The 14,814-nt window shown below is 48.3% G+C and overlaps 2 protein-coding genes across 4 annotated transcripts in view; both read left to right on the forward strand.

The window, feature by feature from the left end:
- Nucleotides 1-1,204: 1,204 nt before the first annotated feature.
- Nucleotides 1,205-6,030, forward strand: ap3m2 (adaptor related protein complex 3 subunit mu 2). Of its 2 annotated transcripts, none has more exons than XM_048977127.1 (9): nucleotides 1,205-1,371; nucleotides 1,908-2,185; nucleotides 2,436-2,607; nucleotides 2,726-2,863; nucleotides 3,436-3,521; nucleotides 3,612-3,745; nucleotides 4,329-4,536; nucleotides 4,730-4,874; nucleotides 5,047-6,030. In XM_048977127.1, exons 2-9 carry the CDS (start codon nucleotides 1,913-1,915, stop codon nucleotides 5,145-5,147), a joined length of 1,257 nt encoding a protein of 418 aa, XP_048833084.1. In that variant the 5' UTR covers nucleotides 1,205-1,371; nucleotides 1,908-1,912; the 3' UTR covers nucleotides 5,148-6,030. The 2 variants fall into 2 exon arrangements, with proteins under 2 accessions (XP_048833084.1, XP_048833074.1); XM_048977117.1 differs by having other exon boundaries at nucleotides 1,207-1,371; nucleotides 1,802-2,185.
- A 2,035-nt stretch (nucleotides 6,031-8,065) lies between these two features.
- tet3 (tet methylcytosine dioxygenase 3) overlaps nucleotides 8,066-14,814 on the forward strand; it is a 47,502-nt gene continuing 40,753 nt past the window's right edge. The window contains exons 1-2 of one of the 2 annotated variants that reach the window (XM_048977028.1): nucleotides 8,066-8,499; nucleotides 10,171-10,925. In XM_048977028.1, coding sequence (XP_048832985.1) covers nucleotides 10,560-10,925 — 366 coding nt within the window. In that variant the 5' untranslated portion in view covers nucleotides 8,066-8,499; nucleotides 10,171-10,559. The remainder of the gene's footprint in view (nucleotides 8,500-10,170; nucleotides 10,926-14,814) is intronic. The other variant, XM_048977033.1, reaches the window with a different exon arrangement.

Consider the following 14,814-nt stretch of genomic DNA (forward strand, 5'->3'; position numbering starts at 1 on the left):
TGGGAAAAACATAATCTCTTTCATATCTTATAGTGATACTCACTAATAGCATGCCGTTTTGATTTATGCACTCACTGCGTACTGCCTCATATAGTGGTATTTATATAGTGGCATTTATACGATATACATTACGACGTTTAAGGATACTTCTGAGTTGCCTCGGTCATTATTCCTTGACATGAAAGGGGAATATTAAGCCAATTTGTGTTTAAAGAAAATTATTCTGTTGCGTATCATTTCATTGTGTTGCACCCTGTTAGATCCATTGGTAGCCGTACCGGTAATTTAAATAATTTCCCCGCTACATCGACGTTATTTGTTAGGTATGTACCCTTTTTAACTTAAGAAAATTCCAGAAGGGTATTCCATCATAGTGGTTAACTAGTTTAAGTTGATTTTTTTTCTTCTTTTCATTTTTTCTAATGTATTGTTTTTTTTATTTTAACTGAAAAAGTTAAATAGAAACCAGTCCACATTCTTTGTTCTTTGAAAACTTTAATTTATCTAGCAATATCTAAATACTTTACATTTTGATACATAAAAGAGTTAGTACCTAATTATAAATAACCGAGTATCGATTCAACTGCTGCCACTATAAACGTATCAGACTGCAGGCACCTCTGCAGTCAATGGGCTTCCGGTTCTTCTAACCGTTAAAAGGGCTTGAAAATCTGGTTTAGCGGAAAGTTGATCCTTAAGTATGTGTTCCAACAAGCCACATAAACAGGCGTGTATACCTGTTTTCCCAAAGGCGTTTCTTTGTTTGCGCACCACCTGACATTACTGGACCCCGGCCATAAATCGCTTTTTTGGATTCCTGGATGTCCGCAGTTTTTTTAACAGAACACGACGAGTTTAACATGACTCATTTGGGCATTTTTTTTCTTTTAGTAATCATAGTAATCGTAATTAATGAGGGTATCCCGAAAGCTTTCACTTCCAAGAGAACAATACCATAAGTGTATAAGCGCCAGGGGAGTGGTCCATACAGGATCTCCATCTAACTCTTTGATTAAAAAAACAGAAAGACAGAAACCTATATCTAACCTGCTGGTCTTATCTCACTGGTCCCGCAAATCGCACATGACATTATTGCTGTACTAGGGTCGAACGCTTCTGTACAAACCAATCCCAGAGGCTGATATACCGACCTCTGGCCAATAATCTTCGACATCCGCGCCCTTCACCAATATTCGTGAGGCAAAGGTGGGTATTCCTGCCAGTTCCTGCAGATCATTGGTCGTGTTGGACGCCAGTCATCCAATCATCGTCCGAGTCGCGGTGACGGAGAAGGAAGCAGCGAGCCTCCAGTTGGTGTTTCATTCAAGGGATAAGAAAAAAAGAGGCGAATTGTCCGGCCGCGGGCTGCAGGTGAGTAAGCCTGTCTGAATGCATGACTCCGTGGCTACGACGTACTGACGGTGGCATTTTCTGTGGGCTCGATAACCAGTGAGTATGGGGATCTGATGGGGGAGGGGGATAGCGGATCCCTGTCACAAGACAGTCGTGTGATGGAACATTGGAAGAGAGATCGCTATTCACTGTTAAGATACGAATTAAAACAGTTACCAAGTATCCTGGGTCAAGGGCACATGTGTACTGAAAGAATAAGAGAAATGCATTAAGGCGCACAACGCATTTGTCTGACATTTTACCTCCATCTCGAACTTGATACTGCTGCCGCATATAAGATGAGGACGTATCAGATGTCTGTCTATTTCTTGCCCTCTCCTCGCTACCCCTTCAACACAAACGCGCACACCTACCCACCCACGCGTGACCGACTGTTCTGTTCTAACAGACCGAAACACAAACATCACCGTCTAAAGGTGATTGTGCTGTGGTCGACCGCGCTCCGAATTCAGGATCCCTCCGTCAGCCTCCTGCCTGCTCCCATCCCATCACAGTCAGGATGATACACAGTCTGTTCCTGGTCAACTCCTCGGGTGACATCTTCCTGGAGAAGCACTGGAAGAGCGTGGTGAGCCGCTCCGTGTGCGACTACTTTTTCGAGGCTCAGGAGCGAGCGAGTGAGCCGGAGAACGTGCCTCCTGTTATCCCCACGCCCCACCACTACCTCATCAGCGTGCTGCGACATCGCATCTACTTCGTCGCTGTCATCCAGAGCGAGGTGCCGCCGCTCTTCGTCATCGAGTTCCTGCACAGGGTGGTTGATACCTTCCAGGTGTGTGGATGTCGCCGACTGCCGGCTTCATCTCTTTTTCTGCTGGTTCCTTGTTCCATGTTAGCTGCCTCTGCTGCTGACTGTAAGGGATGGAGGGGTTTATTACTCGGAGGGACTTCCTTCGTTTCCTTATCTAATTTCTGACTTATCGGCACCCCCCCCCCCCATCAGGTCTGTACCTGCTTTAACAGGGTCTGCCCACACTCACACGCTGCCACTAACTCCTATCTCCACCTCCATTCCCGACCAGGACTATTTTGGGGTTTGCACAGAGGCAGCCATTAAGGACAACGTGGTGGTGGTCTACGAGCTGCTGGAGGAGATGCTGGACAATGGCTTCCCACTGGCCACCGAGTCCAACATACTGAAGGAGCTCATCAAGCCACCTACCATCCTTCGTACCGTGGTCAACACCATCACAGGTTTCTGCGCCGTGTGGGGGACCAGGTCACATGGTTTTAGTAAACGTTGTGTGTGACGTGCACGTCCAGAGTATGTCACGTGATGCTGGGTCTGCTCACTTATTCCCCTTGGGCACAGGCAGCACCAACGTGGGAGAGCAGCTGCCGACTGGACAGCTGTCTGTGGTGCCCTGGCGACGCACCGGCGTGAAGTACACCAACAATGAGGCATACTTTGACGTTGTGGAAGAGATCGACGCCATCATTGACAAGTCAGGTATCGCCATTCCCTGCTTCGGCCGTTCACAGTAGTCTCGTTAATAATTATGATATGTCATGTAAATATTGTGTTGATCGTGTTAACCTTTAACTTGTAAAAGGTGTTCTTTGTAAGAAAGCAGCTTTAAGAAGCTTAAAACAATCCATCCATCCATCCGTCCATCCATCCAATCTTCCAAACATGTGTACCACTACAGGATCATGGGAGGGGGCTGAAGCCTATTATTGCATAGGGCACAAGTCTGGGACACACTCTGGAAGGGATGTCAGTGTAGCGCAGGCTGCATACACACTAACCAAGGAGAACATTCAAACTTAACAGAGAGTGGAAACAGGATTCAGGGCTTCAGTCCTGGCTGCCGACTCAGCCATTGTGCTTCCCTCAGAAGCGTAAATCATCACAGATGATACAAACCATGTGGTGTAATAGAAGAGAATGCATGTTTAGTAGACTGTTGGTGTTTCATGGAAACAGTGTGTGACTGAGGGCGTTTATTTCATTGTGGTTCTGCTTCAATGCCGTGAAGCTCCCTGAGTTTGTGAGGACCCCCTTCTCACTGCTTCTCCCAGGTTCCACCATCACAGCAGAGATCCAGGGCGTCATCGATGCCTGTGTGAAGCTGACAGGAATGCCAGACCTCACGCTCTCCTTCATGGTGAGCCTCCCTTTCCCCTCACCATGACTCGACTCTACCTGGTGTCTGCAGTGTCTCCTGCATGGGCTTCACCTTCTTCCTCTCTCCCAGAACCCGCGGCTCCTGGATGATGTCAGCTTCCACCCTTGCGTGCGGTTCAAACGCTGGGAGGCCGAGCGCATCTTGTCCTTCATCCCCCCTGATGGGAACTTCCGATTGCTGTCCTACCATGTTAGCTCGCAGAAGTGAGTACCAGCCAGTACGGTTATCAGGTCCAGTGCGTACCAGGCCCACGTCAGTATGAGTATCAGGTTCATTGAGTACCAGGTTCACGACAATGTGGGTATCAGGTCCAATGAGTACCAGTACCGGATCATGTTAGTATCACTGTCAGACCAATGATTGATAGGCTCATGCCAGTATGAATGTCAGGTTCAGTAAGAAACAGGCTCATACCAGTACTTGTGTCAGGATTAGGGATCACTAGTCTCATGATAGAATGGGTGTCAGGTTCGGAGAGTAACAGGTTCACGCCGGTACAGGTGTCAGGTTCGGAGAGTAACAGGTTCACGCCGGTACAGGTGTCAGGTTCGGAGAGTAACAGGCTCACGCCGGTACAGGTGTCAGGTTCGGAGAGTAACAGGCTCACGCCGGTACAGGTGTCAGGAATAGTATAGCACTATAGACATGTGATCAGTATCAGGTGTCCTGAGCCTCCCACTTGCTTCCAGGTTTGTGAGATTAAATAAAGTCATTGACTCTTGGTCTGTGATTTCCAGTTCTAGCCACTGACTGTATTCCACCCCTGTAATCCTCTGCGGCGTATAGCCTTGTGGCCATTCCTGTGTACGTCAAACACAACATCACTTTCCGAGAGGGCAGCAGCCAGGGCCGGTTCGAGCTGACCCTGGGCCCCAAGCAGACCATGGGCAAGGCTGTGGAATCGGTGTTGGTGAACAGCCAGCTGCCCCGTGGGGTCCTCAACGTCAACCTCAACCCTTCTCAGGGTACCTACACCTTCGACCCTGTCACCAAGGTATCCACTCTGCCTCAGAGAGCCTCCTTTCTGTGTTTATATGTACATGGCGTAAGACAGCATATATTGCTAAAATGTGGGCGGAGTTAAAGTGAGCAGCCAATCAGGGTCCTGTGGGTTTGTAAGCCTTCCATCCCCCAGCATTACTGGATACTACAGGACACACGGTAACACTGTAAGTGTTTTTGCCCAGCTGCTGTCATGGGATCTGGGGAAGATCAATCCCCAGAAGCTTCCCAGCTTAAAGGGATCCATGAGCCTGCAGGCTGGGGCCTGCAAACCCGACGAGAACCCCACCATCAACATCCAGTTCAAGATTCAGCAGATGGCCATCTCAGGTACTGGGGGAAGCTCTCGTCCAGTGGGAAGAGAACCTTTCTCCAACTTTACACATATCCACATACAAACTTCTGCAGGAGAAAATAGCACATTGGAGATCTAGAGCTGTCTGATTCTGCAGCTTTTGAGGGAGAGACACGACCATTCTTAATCCTCTGTGTCGTCCTCCAGGTCTGAAGGTGAATCGGTTGGACATGTATGGGGAGAAGTACAAACCCTTCAAAGGTATCAAGTACATGACCAAGGCGGGCAAGTTCCAAGTCCGGACGTAGAGTCCAAGCCTCATGACACTGGAGACCCCAAACCGGCACCGGGGTGGGAGGTGGGGGGTGGGGGCTGATTTCTCATGTCTCGGGGTCAGTTGATTGTGTTAATGGAAGGATGGGTGACACGACACACAGACATTTTACATGAAGCAGTTTGAGCAGCCAGATGTGTGACGATAAGTTTGTCCAAGTAACACTACATTTAAATGCTGATGTCAGACCGGAACCGGACCACTCTGGCCTCCCTGCTCTTCCAAGGTCTCGCTTCTGTTGCTCCATCTTACTTAGGATTGTTCCTGTTTGTTTCTGTCACTTAACACCTTGTCTCCATCTCCTGTCTTTATTTGAGCCTCCCAGTCTCCGTCCTTCATCAGAGCCCCCATGCACAGTACAGTGTCCAACACCCCCCCCCCAGCACCACCACAACTTCCGTTACTTATTCCTGTCTCCCACACTTGATAAAATCCCAGTGTTCGTCTCCCACACTCGGGTCCGGTGCCTTGGCCCAAAGCCAGTTGTTTATTTTCCTCTTCCCTTTAAAGCTCACAGGACTTAAACAACATTTCCACCCAATAAAATGCAGCATGACTCTTTGCTCTTCCCCAATCAGTCATTTGACCCTCCCTGCTTCTGAGTCCATAAACCCAGCTCCAGTCCCATGCAGGTTGGGCAATCGACATGCCCGAATGGGGACCAGTGAAGTTGGCACCATTCCTACGGTTTTGATTCACGTTTCCGTTTCCCCGGTTGGACCCTCTGTTATTTATTGCGTGATGATGTACCTGGGCGGCACGTGTGCTGTAGCGTTTTCGTTTGTGTCCCCGTGTGTTTCTCCCATCGGTCCTAGCATAGGTTTACAGTGCTGTGACAATAAAACATGGTAAATGAGTCTGATGTGTGCGTCGCCTTCGTAACAGAAAAACATACTGGGGAGCTGGAGGGAATCATTCACCCAACTGTGAATTTGACTATTTTATTTATATATTTCATCTTGTATTTCACATATTTGTTTCAGTAATTTTACCTTTTCATTTGTTATATTTATTTTTTTACTTATTTATTTGTGAGTTTGGCTTTTTATTTGTCCTTTTGGAAAAAAAAATACGTGGACGAATGTGCATGAAAGCAATATGAAACAAAGACGAGAACCTATTATTATTATTTTATTATTTTTATTATTATTATTATTTTATTATTATTATTATTATTTTATTATTATTAAGGGGTTAGGGCTATTTGAAGCCCCCTACAAATCTGGATCATAATTGGATTGGCCCGGGTTGGGGGCCCAATATGATATGCTTTCATGGGGCCTAAAATCTCTAGCGGCACCCCTGATTATTATTATTATTTTATTATTATTATTATTATTATTATTATTATTGCTGCTGTTGTTTGCACGTACTTTCTTTGAAAAAGGTGGGTATGGATTTGTCGATTTCTTACAATACCCCTGAATGTCATCGTCACGCTTTCGAAAACCGGTATACACCGATATAAACCTTACATACTTTCATACTTGGGTTTTATATCGAGTTTTGCCATGAAATTAAATTTTTTTCCTTATTCGGTGTAATAAATATAAGGGATCCTATGTTTGGCAGAAATAGCACACAAACCCAGTAATAATGCTGTCTCTTCTAATAATGATATATCTCAACTATTCGCTGCATTTATTACAGTTGTTTTTTAACTTCATTTTTCAAATTTAAAAATCATCGGAACAACGCTGACGTATCATTTTTTAAAATATGAAATGAAATATGAAAATGAAAAATATCTTTCCCTGTATTGTTATGTTTATTTTACCAGTGTGTCTGATATGGCACCTGGACGATATATTAATACTTTTATTTTAAATCTGTTACCTTCTTATGGCGTTAAATGTTTCTGTATCTCTAAAATGCTTTTTAGAATTAAATATATAGTCATTAATTGAGCCGTTTGTGACGACATTCCTTTGCATAACTCTTTTTGAGATGTTATCAGGCATGTTTTACAGGCACCTCATCATATCATGTAATCGCTGTATTTCCCAGTACCAAATGCGGCGTTGTGCCCACACACACGGCTGAAATTTTGAAAGTTTCCAATATAGGTGTCCTACGTCTAACTTCTATTCCTCCAGAGTCAAGAAAGACTGGTTTAAACCACCAGAGTCGTTTAAACTGGTTGGGTAAGTTGTCATATTCGAAAAAGGATTAAGAGATCGATACAAAAAAATTATAAATGATAGCACTAAGCGCGATTTGGTGAACGGTTTCATACGACATCAAACCCAGCGTCCTTTTCAGCATCTTAAAGTTAGAAAAACACTGTACTCTGTAAAAAGCCCAAGTCGGAGCATCTGGCGTTACCGTGTAAGTTATTCGTTTTTATCATTTTGTCTAAGTAAATTAATGGTGTCGATGACAAGCAAATGTTCACATTAAAAACAAAAACTTTCAATCTAAATCATAATATAACTACACAATGTTCCAATGAAAATAGACCTATTTTACACATTCTAAACACAAAACAGGTGTTAGTCTATATATTTTAACAAGAAATATATCTGATATATTTATATGTCTAACCTATATATACCAGGGTACAAGTAATACGTCACCTTTAAATATGTATATTTTATAAATACTTATTTAAATACGCTTATCAGAATGATATCAAGTTAAATGTCTTTTCAAACGCGTGGGTTCATTTATGGCCCAGTCTAATTCGTGTTTTCCCCTAACCTTATAGAGATCTTTTTCATAATTCGTTTATTGTACTTATTAAATTTTGAAATACAATATTGTATATGGATGTCAAAATTAAACGAGTTTGGCTTTTAAATGACAGCTGTCGTCTAAAGTTAATGACGTGATGCAGTGAGGAAAATTAACCCCCTCGCTCCAGTATGCCGATCACACTCCACTCCGCGATTTCCTGATCACTTTTACCTCTTTTCAGCAACGTTTTTCCTCCTCAATTCTTCCTCCTCCTCTTCTTCTTTTAACTCTAAGGAGACCTCAAACCTTGAGCGAAACAAGAAGCAGAACTTTTAAAAAGTGTTTTAAGCTTCAGATTTTTTTCCACGCTTTTTTTCTATATTCTTCTTCACTTGATTTTTGCAAAGTGTTCCGATATGACACAAGGAAACCGTGAGCATGTGGTTACTCTGGCAGTGCGCAGGCTTTACTTTAAACATTCCTTAAATGTATTTGATAATCAGATCTGCGCACGTATTTAACTGGGGAAATTGGGGCTGAAGAATTGCACACCTTTTTCACCATAGTGAAGTATATGCACTTTTAAAATTAATATTTTTTTTTCTAAGGAAAGGAAGCGCTTTCTCCTGAGATCCACCCGTTAAAACTTGGTACGTATGCACGTTTCGACATGCGGTAATTTACATTCTTTTACTTCTCTCTCTTGTGACAATCTGCGTCCAGCCCGCGGGTCCTGCCAAAAGAAATCTCTATGTGTATTCCCCCGAAGAGAAAGTGGATTGTTTCCCACCAGCACGGCAATTAGTGCAATACACATGCTGGCTTTTAAATTAACCCTAAGAAGCTGGGACTGCTGAGCTTAGTAAGGACGTCGCCCGATCATGTTTATGAAATCTATTATACTATCCCATATAATATATATATACATATAAGGGGCAATATTATTGGGCAGTATCGGTGTGATACTTGTTATATTTGCTTAATGGGGTGTGCATTTTTTTAAGGAATTATAATGTGTGAAGCCCCCCAGGGCGACATTTTCAGAAAGTTGGGTGGGGGTCCTTGTTGATGTGTCGATTTTCTTTCTTCAGTTAGAAAAACTGTTGCTGGTGAATAAACAGTTGTTGCTCCGGGGTGATAAAAGCAGCGGCTCTGCACCCCTCCCCCCTTTGTACCCTTTTCTGGCGGCGTTAATCGCGTGCCGGACACCGGCCACCGGCTCTGATAGAGCCACGTGCAAGTCGCGGCGCGCGTAACCCGCCTGTCACACTGTATCGTCGTGACCGCGCTTTGCGGGTGTCATCTGAGGGTCTAAATAATGTCCAGACAGCAAGGTCACATATGTGCGATCTGCAGGCTCGTTCGCTACAGACCAATCGCTCGATTACGATATTCTCAAATGTTAAAATCGACTTTTGCATGGCGTTAACGGCAAATGGAATGAAAGTCATGTGCGTTTCTGCCGAGCCTGCAAGTTTAGGGGCTTTTAACGGATACTCGTGACTGTAAGTCACGGAACTGAAAGATGAGTGAATGTGATTAAACGCACGTCCCCGTTTACAGCGCTGCGCGGCACCGCCACTCGGAGGTTTCCATTTAAAGCCCGGTTTTCTGAGCACCCCGACCAGGCAGAAACACGCCGTTTACTGTAAACTTTGATCCTGGCTTGTGCTTTGTCACATTATCGAGCCGGGGAGGTTACATTTTACCGCATGCGATGCGAGTGCATGGTAATATCAGGATAACGCAGCTGTACACCCACCGATCGCACACTGGTACCTGAATCCCGGGGTAACCTAAACTCCACTGTGGAAATAAGACAGCAGCGACCGCGGTAAATAATGCGACTTTATTGACGGCTGACTGAAGCCCGGTGCAGACGAACAAAGAGCCCTCCTTTCTCATGCAAAGGACGGCAAACAAAGCCTCCTCCAGCCCTGGAATCGCCATTAGAAGACCACAGTTTCTCACACTTTACACGTTCAGTTTTTATTTTGCACTCAAAAAAAGAAAAGAAAAAAGGTTTCCGTCGTTTTTAACGCCTAATAATTTGAGATCAAACGTTTTATAGGTATTGTCACAAAAATTATTCATTCATTCCTGAAATGTGTTTTATATATTAATATAACTATTCTCTCCCACAGCAGCTGCAGGTTTGTTTAATTATTAGGACAGTGGCCATTTGTTTAGACTTATATTCTGAAGGTTGCAGGGTTGGTGTCCATCCTGAAGGACCTGTCTTGGATTCTTCCTGTTGTACAAAAAGTCACAGTAGGTTTTCAGGGTAATGCTTACAACCCCATTTCTGGCTGTTTCCACAGAGCACTATCCTGAATGGTGTAACTCAGCAGCAGACTCATGGCAGTCCTGCCCTCTCTGCCCATCCTGTTCCTCAGCGGGACCTGGCCCCACACCCCCGGTTTACGCTGGGGAGCCTCCCAGTGACGCTGCCAGATGATGCCACCTGTACCAGTGAGCGTGTCCACCCCAGCATTCCACAGTCCTCAGCCAGCTGGCGCTGTGGCTGCTTCTAGCTTTCAGTGAAAGAAAACTGTTCGTCTTTGGCGTACTGTGATATTCACCCTCACACGTGGCTGCCCATTTAACAGAGCGCGCCAAATTCCTAGTGGGCTGGGCCAGGACAGTACTGTCCGACGCTTTGAGCGCGGCCCCTGTCGTACCTTTTCGTCTGCCCTCCCCAAGCCGGAGGATGCATAAACCCCGGGGGAACCTGGGCACCCCCCAACCAGACATTTATGACTTCTCTCTGGAGGATGAAGACCCCAAGATCTTCCTGGGGGCTGGAGCAGCTGGGAGGGCATCCCCGCTTGGCGAATACATCTGGGCAGAGCATCAGCAGGGTGGCCTGTTCTCCCTGCAGCCCCCCTGTCCAGAGGCCCCCCCAGAGCTGGGCACCACACCAAAGAAGAAGAGGAAGAGGTGCGGCGCATGCGAACCCTGCCTGCGCAAAGAGAACTGCGGCAACTGCAGCAGCTGCTTTAACCGCAAGGTGGGACACCAGATATGCAAGCTGCGCAAGTGTGAGCAGCTGAAGAAGAAGACCGGAGCCTCGGAGGTGAGGGGGAGAGGGGCGTCAGGGGGCTTCCATGGAGACAGGGCAGCATGGTGGCTATGGACAGGGACGCACACGGTTCGGAGACCACAAGCACTTCTGAGTGCATACACAAACACCCCCACACACAAGTGTGCAGGCATGCACTATTTGGAGTGCAGACACACACTTCAGAGGGTACACACACTCTTATGGAGGGAATATACTCATACACTTTTAAGGGCACACACACACACACACACACATCTGCGGGTACACACAGACACCTCCACACACACTCCTTCAGGCTCATGCACTCTTTAGAGGGCACACTCACACACTTCTGAAGGTGCACATACACATTCACAGTACTGAGGACACACACACACAGGGCACACTTCTCTGGGCACATACTCACTTCTGAGGGCACACACAGGGCACACTTCTCTGGGCACATACTCGCTTCTGAGGGCACACACACTGGGCACACTTCTCTGGGCACATACTCGCTTCTGAGGGCACACACACAGGGCACACTTCTCTGGGCACATACTCGCTTCTGAGGGCACACACACAGGGCATACGTCTCTGGGCACATACTCGCTTCTGAGGGCACACACACAGGGCACACTTCTCTGGGCACATACTCGCTTCTGAGGGCACACACACAGGGCACACTTCTCTGGGCACATGCTCGCTTCTGAGGGCACACACACAGGGCACACATCTCTGGGCACATACTCGCTTCTGAGGGCACACACAGGGCACACTTCTCTGGGCACATACTCACTTCTGAGGGCACAGGGCACACTTCTCTGGGCACATACTTCTGAAGGCACAGGGCACACGTCTCTGGGCACATACTCGCTTCTGAGGGCACACACAGGGCACACTTCTCTGGGCACATACTTCTGAAGGCACAGGGCACACGTCTCTGGGCACATACTCACTTCTGAAGGCACAGGGCACACTTCTCTGGGCACATACTTCTGAAGGCACAGGGCACACTTCTCTGGGCACATACTCACTTCTGAGGGCACACACACTGGGCACACTTCTCTGGGCACATACTCGCTTCTGAGGGCACACACACAGGGCACACTTCTCTGGGCACATACTCACTTCTGAGGGCACACACAGGGCACACTTCTCTGGGCACATACTCGCTTCTGAGGGCACACACACTGGGCACACTTCTCTGGGCACATACTCGCTTCTGAGGGCACACACACAGGGCACACTTCTCTGGGCACATACTCACTTCTGAGGGCACACACAGGGCACACTTCTCTGGGCACATACTCGCTTCTGAGGGCACACACACTGGGCACACTTCTCTGGGCACATACTCGCTTCTGAGGGCACACACACAGGGCACACTTCTCTGGGCACATACTCGCTTCTGAGGGCACACACACAGGGCATACGTCTCTGGGCACATACTCGCTTCTGAGGGCACACACACAGGGCACACTTCTCTGGGCACATACTCGCTTCTGAGGGCACACACACAGGGCACACTTCTCTGGGCACATGCTCGCTTCTGAGGGCACACACACAGGGCACACATCTCTGGGCACATACTCGCTTCTGAGGGCACACACAGGGCACACTTCTCTGGGCACATACTCACTTCTGAGGGCACAGGGCACACTTCTCTGGGCACATACTCGCTTCTGAGGGCACACACACTGGGCACACTTCTCTGGGCACATACTCGCTTCTGAGGGCACACACACAGGGCACACTTCTCTGGGCACATACTCGCTTCTGAGGGCACACACACAGGGCACACTTCTCTGGGCACATACTCGCTTCTGAGGGCACACACAGGGCACACTTCTCTGGGCACATACTTCTGAAGGCACAGGGCACACGTCTCTGGGCACATACTCACTTCTGAAGGCACAGGGCACACTTCTCTGGGCACATACTTCTGAAGGCACAGGGCACACTTCTCTGGGCACATACTCACTTCTGAAGGCACAGGGCACACTTCTCTGGGCACATACTCGCTTCTGAGGGCACACACACAGGGCACACTTCTCTGGGCACATACTCGCTTCTGAGGGCACACACACAGGGCACACTTCTCTGGGCACATACTCGCTTCTGAGGGCACACACACAGGGCACACTTCTCTGGGCACATACTCACTTCTGAGGGCACACACAGGGCACACTTCTCTGGGCACATACTCGCTTCTGAGGGCACACACACAGGGCACACTTCTCTGGGCACATACTCGCTTCTGAGGGCACACACACAGGGCACACTTCTCTGGGCACATACTCACTTCTGAGGGCACACACAGGGCACACTTCTCTGGGCACATACTCGCTTCTGAGGGCACACACACTGGGCACACTTCTCTGGGCACATACTCGCTTCTGAGGGCACACACACAGGGCACACGTCTCTGGGCACATACTCGCTTCTGAGGGCACACACACAGGGCACACGTCTCTGGGCACATACTCACTTCTGAGGGCACACACAGGGCACACGTCTCTGGGCACATACTCACTTCTGAGGGCACACACAGTGGGCACACGTCTCTGGGCACATACTCGCTTCTGAGGGCACACACAGGGCACACATCTCTGGGCACATACTCACTTCTGAGGGCACACACACTGGGCACACTTCTCTGGGCACATGCTCGCTTCTGAGGGCACACACACAGGGCACACATCTCTGGGCACATACTCGCTTCTGAGGGCACACACAGGGCACACTTCTCTGGGCACATACTCGCTTCTGAGGGCACACACACAGGGCACACTTCTCTGGGCACATGCTCGCTTCTGAGGGCACACACAGGGCACACTTCTCTGGGCACATACTCGCTTCTAAGGGCACACACACAGGGCACACATCTCTGGGCACATACTCGCTTCTGAGGGCACACACAGGGCACACTTCTCTGGGCACATACTCGCTTCTGAGGGCACACACACAGGGCACACTTCTCTGGGCACATACTCGCTTCTTAGGGCACACACACAGGGCACACTTCTCTGGGCACATGCTCGCTTCTGAGGGCACACACACAGGGCACACATCTCTGGGCACATACTCGCTTCTGAGGGCACACACAGGGCACACTTCTCTGGGCACATACTCGCTTCTGAGGGCACACACACTGGGCACACTTCTCTGGGCACATACTCGCTTCTGAGGGCACACACACTGGGCACACTTCTCTGGGCACATACTCGCTTCTGAGGGCACACACACAGGGCACACTTCTCTGGGCACATGCTCGCTTCTGAGGGCACACACACAGGGCACACTTCTCTGGGCACATACTCACTTCTGAGGGCACACACACAGGGCACACGTCTCTGGGCACATACTCGCTTCTGAGGGCACACACACACTGGGCACACGTCTCTGGGCACATACTCGCTTCTGAGGGCACACACACACTGGGCACACGTCTCTGGGCACATACTCGCTTCTGAGGGCACACACACACTGGGCACACGTCTCTGGGCATATACTCGCTTCTGAGGGCACACACAGGGCACACTTCTCTGGGCACATACTCACTTCTGAAGGCACAGGGCACACTTCTCTGGGCACATACTCACTTCTGAAGGCACAGGGCACACTTCTCTGGGCACATACTCACTTCTGAAGGCACAGGGCACACTTCTCTGGGCACATACTCGCTTCTGAGGGCACACACACAGGGCACACTTCTCTGGGCACATACTCGCTTCTGAGGGCACACACAGGGCACACTTCTCTGGGCACATACTCGCTTCTGAGGGCATACACACAGGGCACACTTCTCTGGGCACATACTCACTGAGAGATTGCCAGGGCAACTGGCAGTAGAGAAAATGGACTTTGTAAGCAGAAGGCCAGAGATTTTACTCCTTGATGGGGTGGGGGTGTTAGTGCC

The sequence above is a fragment of the Brienomyrus brachyistius genome, chromosome 2 (genome assembly GCF_023856365.1).
Source record: "Brienomyrus brachyistius isolate T26 chromosome 2, BBRACH_0.4, whole genome shotgun sequence".
In the NCBI taxonomy this organism is placed as follows: Eukaryota; Metazoa; Chordata; class Actinopteri; order Osteoglossiformes; family Mormyridae; genus Brienomyrus; species Brienomyrus brachyistius.